The sequence below is a fragment of the Heptranchias perlo genome, chromosome 5 (assembly GCF_035084215.1).
Source record: "Heptranchias perlo isolate sHepPer1 chromosome 5, sHepPer1.hap1, whole genome shotgun sequence".
NCBI classification, from domain to species: domain Eukaryota; kingdom Metazoa; phylum Chordata; class Chondrichthyes; order Hexanchiformes; family Hexanchidae; genus Heptranchias; species Heptranchias perlo.
In genome coordinates, this window is record NC_090329.1 from 80,421,552 (window position 1) to 80,438,162 (window position 16,611).

At 39.8% G+C, this 16,611-nt stretch overlaps 2 protein-coding genes across 5 annotated transcripts in view; one reads left to right on the top strand and one right to left on the bottom strand.

Moving 5' to 3' along the window:
- The window catches only part of nt5dc1 (5'-nucleotidase domain containing 1), a 568,661-nt gene that overhangs the window by 148,369 nt on the left and 403,681 nt on the right, over window positions 1-16,611 (top strand). The gene's annotated exons all lie outside the window — the stretch shown is intronic.
- LOC137321547 (collagen alpha-2(IV) chain-like) overlaps window positions 1-16,611 on the bottom strand; it is a 112,959-nt gene that overhangs the window by 2,012 nt on the left and 94,336 nt on the right. The window contains exon 11 of the mRNA XM_067983944.1: window positions 15,656-15,687. Within this exon, the coding sequence (XP_067840045.1) occupies window positions 15,656-15,687 (32 nt within the window). The remainder of the gene's footprint in view (window positions 1-15,655; window positions 15,688-16,611) is intronic.

Genomic DNA, 16,611 nt, shown 5'->3' on the forward strand with positions numbered 1-16,611 from the left:
GTTTTACACCTGGGTGGCAAGTTGAAAACTACCCCAATTCAGTGAAGATATCTTATTGAGAACATTGATTTTAGCTTCCAAATTTGTCTTACTACCTCAAGAGGTTTTTGATGGATAAGTTCTTCATATGTACAAAACTTGCAAGTTGCTCACCTGTACTTTCATCATTGTCATCTTGCCCGTCATCTTGCCCATCATCTTCAGAGTTCTGAGAATCATATCCTTTTATATTATAATCTGTTTTGGGAAGGACAACAGGAAGTCGTTTCTTAGAAAGACAATAAAAGTAAACAGTAAAGAAGTGCAGCGTTTTGCATAACTCAGTGACTTCTCTAAACAATTAAAGAAATTGCATTTACAGAGCACCTTTCATTTCCCTGGATGTCCCAAAGTGCTTCACAGTCAATGAATTACTTTTGAAGTCTAGTTACTGTTGTAGGGAAATGCGGTAGCCAATTAGCACATAGCGAGGTCCCACAAACAGCAATGCAATGACTGACCGGTTAATCTGTTCTTGGTGGTGTTGGTTGAGAATGAATATTGGCCAAGACATAGGGATAACTCCCTGCTCTTCTTCACAAAGTGCTATGGGATCTTTTCATATCTGCCTGAATAGGCAAACAGGAACTCGGTTTAATGTCTCATTTGAAAAACGGCACCTACGACAATGCAGCACTCCCAACTATGCTGAAATTTCAGCATTGATTTGTGCTCAAGTTCTGTAAGGGATTGAACTGTCAAGCTTCTGGGTGGAACATGTTCAGCAAAATAATAAGTGGCAATCTCAACTTTGCTTTAGTTAGTAGAATAACTGTTAGGTAGATTATATTCAGGTGAGACAAGAAGAGGTATCCTCAGAATAATATCTCAAAAAAGTTATAATAAGGCTTCTCCGATGATTCAATAATTGTACCTTGTGAGTAGGTGAGCTATGCAAATCATAAAGGATCCACGTTCAATTTGCAGTCTGTGCTGAGTTAGCTATTATTAAGTTGGGCAGTGGCAGGGGCACTACAGTTGACTTCGTACTCCTCAGTTAAGGAGGAGAAAATAACTCAGGGTTCTCAATCCTGATCGCTTTTCATAGGAAAAAAAAGTTGAAGTAACAAAGTTCAGGCAGCATCACCTTAGTACATAGAATAGAATGTGGCATAAATTTTACGATGTGCTCTCAGCACAGAGCTTTGCGCTCCTGGAACACTGGTTGGAAATTCAAATGTGGAGGTTGGAGCAACAATTAGTGGCCCGCGTTTTAATAGGTCATACTGGCCTCCGCATCTGAATTCCTGATATGCACGTCCTGCAAGCTATTTTACCAGATTCTAATTTTTGAGCAGTCCATGAACTTATGACCCCCTGGGTTGATAATGCGATGGCAGGTGCCACATATTATTGTGCATGAAGGCATGAAAGAAATTTATATAGTGCTTAATTGACAATGAATTATTTTTGAAGTGTAGTCAATTTTCTAATGTAGGGAAATGCGGCAGCCAAATCACACACAGCAAGGTCCCACAAACAACAATGAGATAAATGACCAATTAAACTGTTTTTGTTGGTGGTGTGTTGGTTGAGGAATAATTATTGGTCAGGACACCGAGAGTGCACCCTTGCTCGAATTCACATAGTGCCATGGGATTCTTTTATGTCCACCTATGAGGGCAGATGGACCTCGATTTAACCTTATCTGAAGGACAGCACCTCCGACAATGCAGCACCCCTTCAGTACTGAATTATCAGCCGAGATAAATTGCTCAAGTCTCTGGAGTGGGGTTTGAACCCATGACCTTTCTGACTCAGAGGTGAGCGTGCTACCACTGAGCCAAGGATGGCACCTAGAGGCCTACAATGCACTCAGTAGGTTCAGTGAGCTCCATTGTGGCTGAGCAGCAGGGAGTCTGTGTCAAGACTGTGCAAGCTTCATTAAAACATCAAAAAAAAATTGCTGAACAGTCGGTCAGTTAAAAAATATATATTTTTGCTACCCAGCTTGGGTTTTGTTCTAGAAACATAGAAAATAGGAGCAAGAGTAGGCCATTCGGCCCTTTGGACTTGCTCCGCCATTCAAAATGATCATGGCTGATCGTCTAACTCAGTACCCTGTTCCCGCTTTTTCCTCTTATCCCTTGATCTCTGCGCTAAGGCCTCCTTTTTCATTGCTGAAAATAGTGCCAGCACTCTATGGGAAGTTACCAGCTCTGCACAAGCTGCTGACGGACAAAATCCTGGCCTCCAAATACCATCTAGCACTTCACGTGCTACTTGACAGAAGTGCCAGAAAAATATTTAAATTTGCTGATCTCGCATTGCCATACAAATTCCAACTCAATTTGGCTCTGGTGGTTGGAGCATTTGCAGCCCCTTTAGTGTTTTCAGTTAAGTTGGCATAAGTTCAATAAAAACTTCCTATTCAAGTGCAGCATGATTTAACCCAAAATATATTACAAACGGAATAATTTGGCAGGCAGAAGTTTGCTACAAGTGTGGCAATTGGTTATCAAGTTCTGCAGTGATGTTTTTGATACAGTTACATAGAGGTCATTTCAAAGTTTTTGACTCACTTAAAGCTATAATTAAGGTCAGAGTTTAAATATCCTCTCTTTTTGGTTGAAAAACAAAAAAGATTTTAAAACCAGTTGAAATCCCTATTTTCAGTTCTCCCTGATTCAGTTCTTGAGATGCTGCCTAAATAAAAAGTATTTCTGTCTCATATGATAATCTATGGTTGATTTCTTTTTCTTTTAATATTAACTAATTCATCATGCAAACTCTAGTAAAAGATGAGTGTGCCCATTTGCAGAGAAGATATTTGATAATTCAGAAACAAAATGGACGATTTTGAACTTTTGTCCCAAAATGGGTGCGAAGTCAGTGGCGAGTCTGTGGCATCTGCCTGATGAATTCAGCACGAGGCTCCAACCATTTTCAGTTTCGAGCTTCATTAGAATACACTTAGCAAGCTGCCCGGCATTTAATGAGTGCTAACACACAGCTTGCTGAACCGGGGGATGGGAGATTCTGCAGCTTCACAGATTGGTGAGCCGGACATTTTTTTTTATTCGTTCATGGGCGTCGCTGGTGAGGCCAGCATTTATTGCCCATCCCCAATTGTCCTTGAGAAGGTGGTGGTGAGCCGCCTTCTTGAACCGCTGCAGTCCGTGTGGTGAAGGTTCTCCCACAGTGCTGTTAGGAAGGGAGTTCCAGGATTTTGACCCAGCGACAATGAAGGAACGGCGATATATTTCCAAGTCGGGATGGTGTGTGACTTGGAGGGGAACATGCAGGTGGTGTTGTTCCGATGTGCCTGCTGCTCTTGTCCTTCTAGGTGGTAGAGGTCGCGGGTTTGGGAGGTGCTGTTGAAGAATCCTTGGCGAGTTGCTGCAGTGCATCCTGTGGATGGTACACACTGAAGCCACTGTGCGCCGGTGGTGAAGGGAGTGAATGTTTAGGGTGGTGGATGGGATGCCAATCAAGCGGGCTGCTTTGTCCTGGATGGTGTCGAGCTTCTTGAGTGTTGTTGGAGCTGCACTCATCCAGGCAAGTGGAGAATATTCCATCACACTCCTGACTTGTGCCTTGTAGATGGTGGAAAGGTTTTGGGGAGTCAGGAGGTGAGTCACTCGCTGCAGAATACCCAGCCTCTGACCTGCTCTCTCAGCCACAGTATTTATATGGCTGGTCCAGTTAAGTTTCTGGCAGTAAAAAGCGGATTGGGGAGGGGAGGGGGCTACCCAGTGACTGGCAGTGGGCTGTAGTATTTTTGTGCGCACAGGATTGAAGGGATGTAAATAGTTCTCCAAGGGGTCAATGTTGGGATCCTTGCTCTCCTCAAAATATATATATGTAAATGATCTGGTTTTGGCTATAAGGGACACAGTATCATGGTTTATAGTCAACACAGAAATAGAGAGTGTGATTAACTATGAAGCAACTTAAGGAGAACAGAGACAGGTTAGAGATTGGATAGATAAATGTCAGATAAAATGTAATGCAAAGAAATGTGAGGTGATACATTTTGGGAAAAAGAATAAGGAGAGGACAAATACACAAAATGGTAAAACTTTAAATGGAATAGAGGAGCAGAGAAACCTAGGGGTTCAGATATACAAATTTGCTTTTTTTTAAAAAATGGGATCCTTAAAGAGACAGAATATAAAAACAAAAAGGGAATGTTAAAACTATACAACTCATTGGTTAGGCTGAAGTTAGAATATTGTCCAGTTTTGGATGTCTTACTATAGGAAGTATTGTAAACAATTTTACAACACCAAGTTATAGCCCAGCAATTTTATTTTAAATTCACAAGCTTTCGGAGGCTACCTCCTTCGTCAGGTGAACGATGTGAAAATATATAGGAAGTATGTCAAGGACATGGAGAGTGGGTAGTAAAAATTGCTAAAATGATACCAGGGAAAAGAGCCGAGAGAAACTGGGACTCTTTTCATTAGAAAGAAAAGATTAAATGGAGATCTGAAAGAGATGTTCAAAATTATGAGGGGCTTTGTTGAGATAAATCAGAAAAAGTATTTCCACTGGTCAGTGAGATGATCATTAGAGGTTAAAAGAATGAAGGGAGAAGTTCAAAGAATTGTTTTTATGCACAAGCTTCTTTGGACATGAATGCCCTCCCAGAAACAGTGGTGGAAGCAGGATTGATAATAGCTTTTAAAAGAGACATGTATAAATATTTGATAAAGAAATAAATTAAAAGGATATTGAGAGCTGAATGGATAACTATTTCAGAGACAGCACAGGTGCAATGAACTGAATGGCCTCCTATGCTATAATATTTTATGATTCTATTATATAGACAAACAGTAGAGTAGAGGTTAAACTATATAGTGCTATAGTCAGACTACAACCTGAATAATGTGCCTACTTCTGGTCACTGAGATGCAAAGGACACATTCTAGAGGTGACACAGAGAGGAGCCACAGGTCTGATTGCTAGCGTTTAGGACTAAGGTCTGAAGAAATCCTGGAGAAACTTGGCCTTTTCAGCCTTGAAAGGAGCTGATTAAGAGATGATCCTATAGAGATACAGAAGCTCGTTAACACTATCATAAAAAATACTTCAAACTGAACCATTAGCGTAGGACAAGGGGACACAAGTTCAAACTACAAGTTCTTCTTCACTCAAAGGTTGATCAACATATGGAATGACCTCTGAGTAAAGTACTAGAGGCAAAAACCCAGGAACCTTTAAAGAAATAATTGAACGCTATGGTGAGGCAATGTGGGTCTTTCTGTATGGATGAGCTAATAGAGGGTGAATGGACTTTTTCATCTGGATTGATTTTGTGTGGAAGGCCGTTCTTAGTGCTGTTGCCTTATTGGTGGATAAGTTCTAAATCAGAACGCCATTAACTATTAGTATCAGCAACTTGAGATATCTACAAATTAATGGAAACATGCATTTAAACTTTACCTGGTGGCCTCTTAATATTCAATGGTGCTTGCCTACATGGCCCATGAAAACAAAAGGCTAGGACACCCCTAACCTATAAAGATTCAACAACAGCTTGCATTTATATAGCGCCTTTAACATAGTAAAACGTTCAAAGGCTCTTCATAGGAGCATTTTCAGACAAAATTTGACACCAAGCAACATAACCAGATATTATGACAGGTGCTTGGTCAAAGAGGTAGGTTTTAAAGAGCATCTTAAAGGAGGAGAGAGAGGTAGAGAGGCAGAGAGGTTTAGGGAGGGAATTCCAGAGCTTGGGGCCTAGGCAGCTGAAGGCACAGCCACCAGTGGTGGAGCGATGGAAATTGGCGATGCGCAAGAGGCCAGAATTGGAGGAGTGCAGCGATCTCAGAGGGTTGTAGAATTAGAGGAGGTTACAGAGATAGGGAAGGGCGAGGCCGTGGCAGGATTTGAACACAAGGATGAGAATTTTAAATTCGAGGTGTTCATATCTATAATAATACTAAACAGGAACTGTAGAAGTTTACAGCACAGCCTATTGCATTTGTACCAGTTCTTTGCCTGAAGAGGCACCTAAGTGTAGGCAACTATTTGCTCCAACTGTTAACAGTCCTATTCATATTCGATAATTATATTATGAGCTGACTTATGTCAGCTATTCTTACTCATGGTTGATTTCAATTAATTGAAGTTTGAACATTTTGTTGTAAATTCCTGTCACATTTAGGCAGAATATGCAGTTTATCTCAGTTGCACTCTACATTATGCTAGTTTGTCTCTGACATTATTGTCTTGAAAATCAATTCTTTGAACATTAGTGTGCAAACTAAAATAAGCTGGTTTCTGCATTCTTTAAAATAGTGGAGAAGACAATGGCATACAAACACACTAGAAAGAAGAACAAACTTGCATTTAAATAATGCCTTTCATGACCTCAGGACACCCTAAAATACTTCACTACCAATGAAGTACTTGTAATGTAAGGAAATGCAGCATTCAGTTTGTACACAGCAAGGTCCCATAAACAGCAATGAGATAAATGACCAGATAATCTGTTTCAGTGGTGTTGGTTGAGGGATAAATATTGGCCAAAATACCAGGAGAATCCCACTTCTCTTCTTCAAATAGTGCCATGTAATCTTTTATGTTCAACTGAGAGGGCAGAGAGGATAACGTCTCATCCAAAAGATTGCATAGATTTAAGGTGATTGGCAGAAGAAACAAAGGTGACATGAGGAAAAACTTTTTTACACAACGAGTGGTTAGGATCTGGAATGCACTGCCCGAGGGGGTGGTGGAGGCAGATTCAATCATGGCCTTCAAAAGGGAACTGGATAAGTACTTAAACATAGAAACATAGAAAATAGGAGTAGGCCATTCGGCCCTTCGAGCCTGCTCCACCATTCAATATGATCATGGCTGATCCTCTATCTCAATGCCACATTCCCGTGCTCTCCCCATACCCCTTGATGCCTTTTGTGTGTAGAATCTATCTAGCTCCTTCTTAAATATATTCAATGACTTGGCGTTCACAGCCTTCTGTGGTAGAGAATTCCACAGGTTCACCACCCTCAGTGAAGAAATTTCTCCTCATCTCAGTCCTAAAAGTCCTACCCCGTATCCTGAGACTGTGACCCCTCGTTCTGGACCCCCCAGCATCCTCCCCGCATCCAGTCTGTATAGCTCTGTCAGAATTTTATATGTTTTAATGAGATCCCCTCTCATTCTTCTCAACTCGAGTAAATACAGGCCGAGTTGACTGAATCTCCCCTCATAGGACAGTCCTGCCATCCCAGGGATAAGTCTGGTGAACCTTCGCTGCACTCCGTCTATGGCAAGTATATCCTTTCTTAGGTAAGGAGACCAAAACTGCACACAATTTCCACGTGTGGTCTCACCAAGGCCCTGTATGACTGCAGTAAGACATCCCTGCTCCTGTACTCAAATCCTCTTGCAATGAAGGCCAACATACCATTTGCCTTCCTAACTGCTTGCTGCAGCTGCATGTTTGCTTTCAGTGACTGGTGAACAAGGACACCCAGGTCCCTTTGTACATCAACATTCCCCAATCTATCACAATTTAAATAATACTCTGCCTTTCTGTTTTTCCTTCCAAAGTGGATAACTTCACATTTATCCACATTATACTGCATCTGCCATGTATTTGCCCACTCACTCATCTTGTCTAAATCGCCATGAAGCCTCTTTGCATCCTCCTCACAACTCATGATCCCACCTAGTTTTGTGTCATCAGCAAACTGGTTCCCTCATCCAAATCATTGATATATATTGTGAATAGCTGGGGCCCAAGCACCGATCCCTGCGGTACCCCACTAGTCACTGCCTGCCACCCCGAAAAAGACCCATTTATTCCTACTCTCTGTTTCCTGTCTGTTAGCCAATTTTCAATCCATGCCAGTATATTACCCCCAATCCCATGTGCTTTAATTTTGCGCACTAACCTCTTATGTGGAACTTTACCAAAGGCCTTCTGAAAATCCAAATAAACCACATCCACTGGTTCTCCCTTATCTATTCTACCAGTTACATTCTCAAAAAACTCCAGTAGGTTTGTCAAACATGATTTCCCTTTCATAAATCCATGTTGACTTTGTCTCATCCCATTCTAAGTGTCCTGTTATCACATCCTTTATAATAGACTCTAGCATTTTCTCTACCACTGATGTTAGGCTAACCGGTCTGTAGTTCCCTGTTTTCTCTCTCCCTCCTCTTTTAAATAGTGGGGTTACATTTGCCACCCTCCAATCTGCAGGAACATTCCATAATCTATAGAATTTTGGAAGATGACAACTAATGCATCCACTATTTCCATGGCTACCTCTTTTCATACTCTGGGATGCAGATTGTCAGGTCCTGGGGATTTATCGGCTTTTAGTCCCATTAATTTCTCCAGCACTATTTTTTTACGAATACTAATTTCCTTTAATTCCTCCTTCTCACTAGTCCCTTGGTTCCCTAGCATTTCTGGGAGGTTATTTGTGTCCTCTTCCGTGAAGACAGAACCAAAGTATTTGTTTAATTGCTCCGCCATTTCCTTCTTCCCCATTATAAATTCTCCCGTTTCTGACTGTAAGGGACCTACATTTGTCTCCACTAATCTTTTTCTTTTTACATGCTTGTAGAAGCTTTTACAGTCCACTTCTATGTTCCTTGCAAGTTTACTCTCACACTCTATTTTTCCCCTCTTAATCAATCTCTTGGTCCTTTTTTGCTGAATTTTAAACTGTTCCCAATCCTCAGGCTTGCTACTTTTTCTGACAACTTTATATGACTCCTCTTTGGATCTAATACTATCCTTAATTTCTTTTGTTAGCCATGGTTAGGCTGCATTTCCTTTTGTGAAAGGAAAAAAATTGCAGGGCTACGGGGATAGGTTAGGGGAGTGGGACTAGCTGGATTGCTCTTGCACAGAGCCAGCGCGGACTTGATGGGCTGAATGGCCTCTTTCCATGCTGTAACCTTTCTCTGACAATGCAGCACTCCCTCAGTACTGCACTGAAGTGTCAGCCTAGATTATGCACTCAAGGCTTGGAGTGAAGCCTGAATCCACAATCGTCTGACCAAGAGGCTAGATTGTTGTCACTGAGCCAAGGCTGACACCAAGGGATAAATTTTAACCTGAGCCAGGAAGAGGGCGGGATGGGGGCGGCAGGATTTTCTACCTGGAAACCCGGAAGTATGGGTTTCCTGGACGTCCATCCAATTTCACGTAAGGACATCTTTTTTTTGTCGGTTTCCAGCCCGACAGGCCAGCCAGATTGACAAGCTGGCTGTAAGTTGGACGGGAGAAGAGCCAGGAATCTGATGCGAGCAGGTAAGTCTTAGATGGGGGTCGGGAGTCATCGGTTGGGGGAGGTGGGGTAGGTCAGGAGTTATTGGGGGTTGGTCATCAGGTTCGGTCATCGGGGGGGTCAGGATTCATCTGGGAGGATCGAAGTTCATGGGGTTGGAGATCGTGGGGGTGGGGGGGGAGGGTCGGAGATCATGGAGGTGGGGGGGTGGTTGAGGGTCACTGCAGGTAAGCTTGTTGGGCCTGAGGGAAGCACTCCTGCTCCTTCGGGCCCACAAGCAGTGCAATAAAGGCACTCACCTGCAGCTTCAGGCCTTCTCGCCTCCTCTTACGTGGCATGAAGCAGAAGGCCCGGAATCCCGGCCCCCAGGATTTAAAAATTAAAAAGCTGTAAAAATGGAGGCCCGCAGCCTCCTTGAAAGCTTTCACTGACCGACACGCCTCCTAAGAGAAGGTTGGTCGCCCACTCCTCGACCTGCCTCCATTAAAACCAGAAGTGGGCGGGTTGGAGGCGGTTTGGGGTTGGGTTTTAGTTTTTTTACAATTTTCACCTTCCAACCCGCTCCCAACCCACCTGTTCCTGCGGTTAAAATTTAGGTCTAAGAGTTTGTTTGGTAATATTTGACAATACAAATTTTAAGTGAACACAGCGTGCTTACTCTACAAAAGTAAACTTCACTAAAAGTCCAAAATTCTTTCCCTTCATTTCAATCCTTTACTAATTCTAGTATAAATATGAATGCATAAGTGAGGACTGACAACTTTCACTTGAGAATTGGAGAGATATTTCACAAAGGTTAAATGTGAGCATCTCCAGAAATATACTTTCCCAGGAAACATTGTAAAGCTGCCCTTTAATAAGTGAATGCCTTTATTCGTCCTTCCTATGTGATATTTCTGCCCTCTATACGTTGTCAAGTCAACAACAGATGCTCATTCAGGGAATGCTATTGGGCGGCAGGAATATATCAGCCTCTTTAGCAGCATGAAACTTGTCTAGTTCCATGTTACAGACTATTGAAGAGCTTTTTTGCAAACCAAGTTTTAAATTGACTTCTACTAGTGATATACCAATATAATTAGTGAATGTGGGTAACTATTGTCCTTGTAACTTTTGCAATATGCGCAGGATTGATTTTGCACATCTTATACAGGTTCTTCCCACTCCTCAATTAAAATTCTATATACTATACACTATACAAGCTGAGCCCTTATGTGTAATTAACCCCTTTTTACATCTTTCTGTATTTTCTTTAACTAACTTGTTAAGCAATTGCACACATTCTTTGTAAATTTTTAAATACCAAATTCAATTTCATCAGAAAATACTCTAAATTAGTTAAATACCTGTGTTTCATCGATGTTAAGATTCAGAAGTATATTATTTATGTAACTTGTCTAAGTGCTTTATACTTTCTTTGCACGCATGCATTTACATTGCTAACACACAATGCACTACACCTTCTAACATTGCAGGAATGCTTGCCTAATATATTCTTAAAGAATACAAAGTACTCACAGACATAAGTACATGCCATGTTGATTTTTAAATAATATACGGTCCAGATATAGGTATAGTGCAGGAGTGCATTCATGTGCTGGCACTCTGTGCTACAAAGGCAGGTGCAGTTTCTTGTCTGCAATTCCACAATTTTTTATTTCCTGATCTCACTGGAACTATCTGACGATGACATGAGGTGCTTCTGAGAAACATGGCAGGGCAAATCAACCTGATGCTCCCAGAACTGACCAGTACAAAGGATAAATTTGTTTGCTTCCCCACTTGACAGAGGAGTAGCATTGTGAGTTAAGGGACCAAAAATAAAAACTGGATGTGGGAAACACAAATTTTTAAAAAAACTGTTCAAGTTTACTTGACTAACCTTGTCTGTCTTAAGTTTCATATAATTTAACATAAGATGCTGCAGAAATTTCAGATGAGATCTTTAAACTTACCTCCTTGGCTTTTTACATTTTTGCGCATATAGGCATATCTATTAAATCCTGTTCCATAGACCAAAGTCACAGATAGTAACAGCAGAAGAGCACAGATTTGTTTTGAATCCATGTTTGATATTCAAATCTGTAAAGCATCATTAGAAATGTATTAGAAACATTGGCAGAAAAATATGATTTTTTTTTAAGTGAGTAGAATTGGTAGTAAACGCCATCAAGTTAAGATTATTGCTAGGTTTAAGATTTGTTTTACACTGTATGATATAATTCGAAACAATAATGATTTTCAACATACCTGAGAAGCTTTTGTAATTAATTACCAGTTTCTGACGCAAGTGTTTTGCTCAGTAATACTGTGGCAGACCGATTTTTAAAGTTTGCAAGCTACAACTAAAGAGGATGACAAAATTTGATAGAAAAGAGTGAAGAAAATAGAGAGAATCACTATGAGTAGAATGAGTCCTTGTTGTATGCTAACATGATTGATTATCAATGTAAGGTCAAACATACCAGCATAATTTGCATCCACAGTCAATGTAGGTTCCCCAATGGATTATCCTCTGAATTGTGGAGTGTCAACTGGAGCAGTGCTTCCAAAATGATGCATGCTGTTGTATTTATATAGGAGAGAGTTCTCGACATATCGCTCAATTTGACAACTCCTCCCTTTTAAAAGTGCAAGTGCTAATTATGGAATATATTTTTTTTAACATGGAAAAGTTAAATCAGGTTAGTGGATTTCTTGTGGTTTGAGCTGCCTTGCCGCCTTTGGCATTGGTCTCCACTTCACACAGACAGTTTCAAATCCAAATGTAAAACAGAGCTTCCAAAGCAAATTCTGATTGTTTTAAAAAAAAATAGTATTTTTTATTCAAAGCTATCATGCACTAAAGTTGTAAAAATATATTTTACTCAAATCACAGATGGTGTGATAAAGGTATTCAGGTTCTCAAATTGCATTTTTTTCCCGATTTATGTAAGTAAGATCTAAAGATTCCTTGTTTCTTAAACAATTTAAACATTTATTATGAAAATATCCAGGTAAACGGCAGTAAATTAGCAAATTAATTTAAATATAGATAAGTGCGAGGTGATGCATTTTGGTAGAAAGAATAAGGAAGCCACATACTTCTTGAAAAATAAGAGTCTAAATGGGATAGAGGAGCAATGGGATCTAGGGGTACAGGTACAGAAATCACTAAAAGTAGTAATGCAGATTAATAAGACCATAAAAAGGCAAATAAATAACTGGGGTTCATTTCTAGAGAGATAGAACTGAAAAGCAGAGAAATTATGTTAAACTTGTATAGAACCTTGGTTACACCACACTTGGAGTACTGTGCGCAGTTCTGGTCTTCATATTATAAAAGGGATATAGAGGCACTGGATAAGGTGCAAAAAAGATTTACAAGGATGATACCGGAACTGAGAGGTTATACCTATCAGGAAAGATTGAACAGGCTGGGACTCTTTTCTCTAGAAAAGAGAAGGCTCAGGGATGACCTCATAGAGGTCTTTAAGATTATGAAAGGATTAGATAAGGTAAATGTAGATAAGATGTTTTCACTTGTGGGGGAGACCAAAACTAGAAGCCATAAATATAAGATAGTCACTAATAAATCCAATAGGGAATTCAGGAGCAACTTCTTTACCCAGGGAGTGGTTAGAATGTGGAACTCACTGCCACAAGGTGTAGTTGAGGTGAATCGCATTGATACATTTATGGGGAAGCTGGATAAGCACAAGAGGGAGAAAGGAATAGAAGGTTATGGTGATAGGATTAGATGAAGAAAAGTGGAAGGAGGCTTATGTTGAGCATAAACACTGGCATGGACCAGTTGGGCTGAATGGCCTGTTTCTGTGCTGTGCATTCTATGTAATTCTATGTAACAATCGGTTTGTGTATTAATATTGTTCCCTATGCTTTGTTCTTGGAAGAACTCAGAAATGAAGAACAAAGTATCCACCTGCTGCTTTCTGAAAATCACTTTCTCCAGAAATTTTGACCAATGATAGACAATGCAAAACATTTTCTTCCCCTCCTTGACATTTTTCTCCGCTCCCCTTCTCTCAAGGCATTAATACCTAATTGGGGTGCTGCTTCACCAATACTGAATGCCTTTAGTGCCTTGCCCAAATGGCCTTGAAAATAAGGGGTTGAAATTCTGGTATGTGCTAGTTTAACAGAATATTAAACTGCAAATAACCCATGGGTTTCAGCAAGCTATTTGACCATAGGGTGCATTACTGGTGAATCTAATCCTGACCTCACCCAACATCTACACTTGTGCACTCCAGCAAGTGCCATCAGATAGCATAGATTGCAGTCAGGAGTGGGAACTCAAATTAATTTTCCCCTCCCTGTCTTAGGTCTGCAGAAACCAATTGTAGCACTCTACCACCAACTTAACCAAGCTCGGCTAACGCAACACAATCTTGGGTATTGAACTGGGACCTTCATGATTCCTATGGCATAGCTACTCACTGAATAAACTTGTTGAACTATTGTTAATTAATGAAGCTTTAAAGCTTTAAGAGGCTTTGTGAAAACATTATTAATGAACTTAAGTTAAGAGACCTATGAAGCAAAAGTTAAAATATTTTTCATGATTAGGAATACTAAACTCTATTCCAGAATTTTTGGTTAGTTTTTTCTCATATAGGTATGAAATTACTATAGCTGATTACTGTATGAAAAACTAAACTCTCTTCTTTAAACCTTAAACATGCAAATGTTGCTGGCACTTCATGTTTCTGTTTGGTAAGAGTTGCAAGAATATCACCCAATGAAATAATGCCACTATGCTGGATGGTCTGAATGCGTATTACATGGTGGAAACATGAAGTTTGTAGTAACATTGAAAGTGAATAAACTTTTTTTTATACAGTTATCAGAACCCCAAGATTGTATTAATCCGAAAGTTAATTCCTGGGTTTCTCTTATTTATCATTTACAATGTATTTTTACATTGAGATTGTGTATGGCTGTTTCATTCCAGCCTAGTGTTTTGCTGGACAATGTTGGTACACTACAGTATATGAGATGTTGCTAATGTTTTGGAGCATTCTCCATTCCATTTGTTTTCACAGGGTGCCTAACACTGTATTTTTGAATACACTACGTTTCTGTCTCAGGGCAGGACGAAGGGTGAAATGTTTTTTGTTGGAAGTACTTGGTGTGTAACTGCACCACATCTTAAGAAGGGATAGGTACAAGAAAATATCTAGACAGGTTGATAGGATTTTCAGTAATGGTCTATGTGATAAAAGGCAGTTTTGGACTGTTTTGTGGCAAATTAGTGAAGCATTTATCAGAACACAAATGTAATTTGAAAAGGTGCTAAAATGCAACATTGCGGCAAATTGAAGGTAGTAAATATATGAAAATGTGGATAAAAAGAAATGGTAGATGTGCTTGTCATCAAACACACAAAATATAGTGTTTGCAAAAATTATACTGTGCATCCCATTCAGAATTTAACTTCTTGACTCAGTCACAGTTTGCAGATGTAATTCAGTTCAAGACCTCTCAGCTTATTATGGTGTGTATTTGTAATATTGTTCAATTAAATGTGCAATTGTTGGTATTATTCTAGTTCATGTCTTAAATAAAGAAATGTTTGTATTTTTTTCTATTTATATTTTGTGGTTGTTTTCATGGTTAGTTGACTTCATGACATCTGAAATCCAGAATGTTTCGACACCCTACAATTATAGTGTTACAGACTTTATGACTGAATATTCCAAAAATGAGGGATGCCTGATTTAACTCCTGTAATGTAAGAAAGACAACACTTGGTGGTGCCCTTGTTTTAAAATAAACTGAAAATTATATAAGTTAACATTTTCCAGCATATTATACTAAAGTTATTGACAGAAAAGGTCTATGAATCTAAGAACATTGCTGCTTTGTAGATAACCCTCAATCAGTACAGACATTTAACTAAAATAGAAGCAGTACTGATTCTAATCAGGCAAGAATGCAGAATATTGCAATATATTTTCTCTCTCATCCAATTCTGTCGGCAAATTGCTGTGTTTTTCCCAAAAGCTTCATTATTTAAGTCAAAACAACGTTTATCTCACAGGAAAGAAAAGGATTTGTTGGAACAGGAACAGGAGTAGGCCATTCAGCTCCTCAAGCCTGTTCTACCATTCAATCAGATCATAGCTGATCTCTACCTCAACTCCTTAAACCCGTCTTTGATCCATATCCCTTCATACACTTGCCTAACAAAAATATATTAATCTCAATCTTCAAAATTTCAATTGACCCAGCATCCTCAGCCTTTTGTGGGAGAGAGTTCCAGATTTCCACAATCCTCTGAGTAAAAAATAATATTTTGCATCGTAAGTTGTGCAGACTGTATTCTCTTGTCTTTGTCATAAGGAAAAGGGGGCCTAAAGTGTAACTTATCGTCCTTATCCTGTAACTGCCTCATTTTATGATCAAAAGAACACTTCGGCTGTGTCAGGGATACTTTTTCCTGCTGCTTTAAGAGAACGTTAAATGATTCTGTAGTAACTTCTTATGACATGTTTTCTAGCTTGGTTGTTACCGATAGCATATGACCACATAACTTTATTCAATGAATAGTGACTGCTGTAACAACTAAAGGTGAGTAATCATCAGCAGATGTGTTTTTTGATCAAAGACAGTGAATTGTGCTAGTGAATAACATTCAAATTGATTTTTTTTTGGCAGAGATGACAATTGCTGTTACTTTAACACAAATCGATACCTGTTACCTATATTTGAACCTTTACAAATATATAATGTTAAATCAGTGAAAGAAAGGAAAGAACTTGAATTTATATAGCACGCAAGATGTGCTTTTTGTGACAGTAAAGAAGTTTATCCTGCTAAATTGTCATCTTAAAGAAGAAACTTGCATTTATCCAGGCCTGGAGTTTCTGTGGGGGGGTTTTCTGGCGGGAGAGCGGTAGAACCTTGGGAGAAACAGAATAAGCAGCTAGACTGTCATTTATACCGTTCTAACCAGGGTTTCCGCTGACATTATGTTGGGAGATCGGGAGAGTCCCGTGCAAATTCAGGGCAATAATGTCTTATCACATCCTAAAGTGCTTCACGCCTAGCTGAGTCATTGTTGTTATGAGATAAATATGGTTGGTAACTTGCGCACAGCGAAGTCCCGCAAATTAATCTGTTTTTGCTGGTATTGATTAAGGGAGAAATGTTAGCCAGGAAACAGGGAGAGCTCCCTGTTTTTTCATATAGTTCCATGGTGAACAGGCAGATGGCATCTTGGTTTAGCATCTCACCCAAAAGACAGCACTTGCTCAATACTACATTGATTATATGCTCAAGTCCTGTAGTAGGGCTCAAACCCACAACCTTTGACTCAAAGGGGAGAATGCTACCCACTGATCTAATCTGATGCTTTACTGTGCAAATA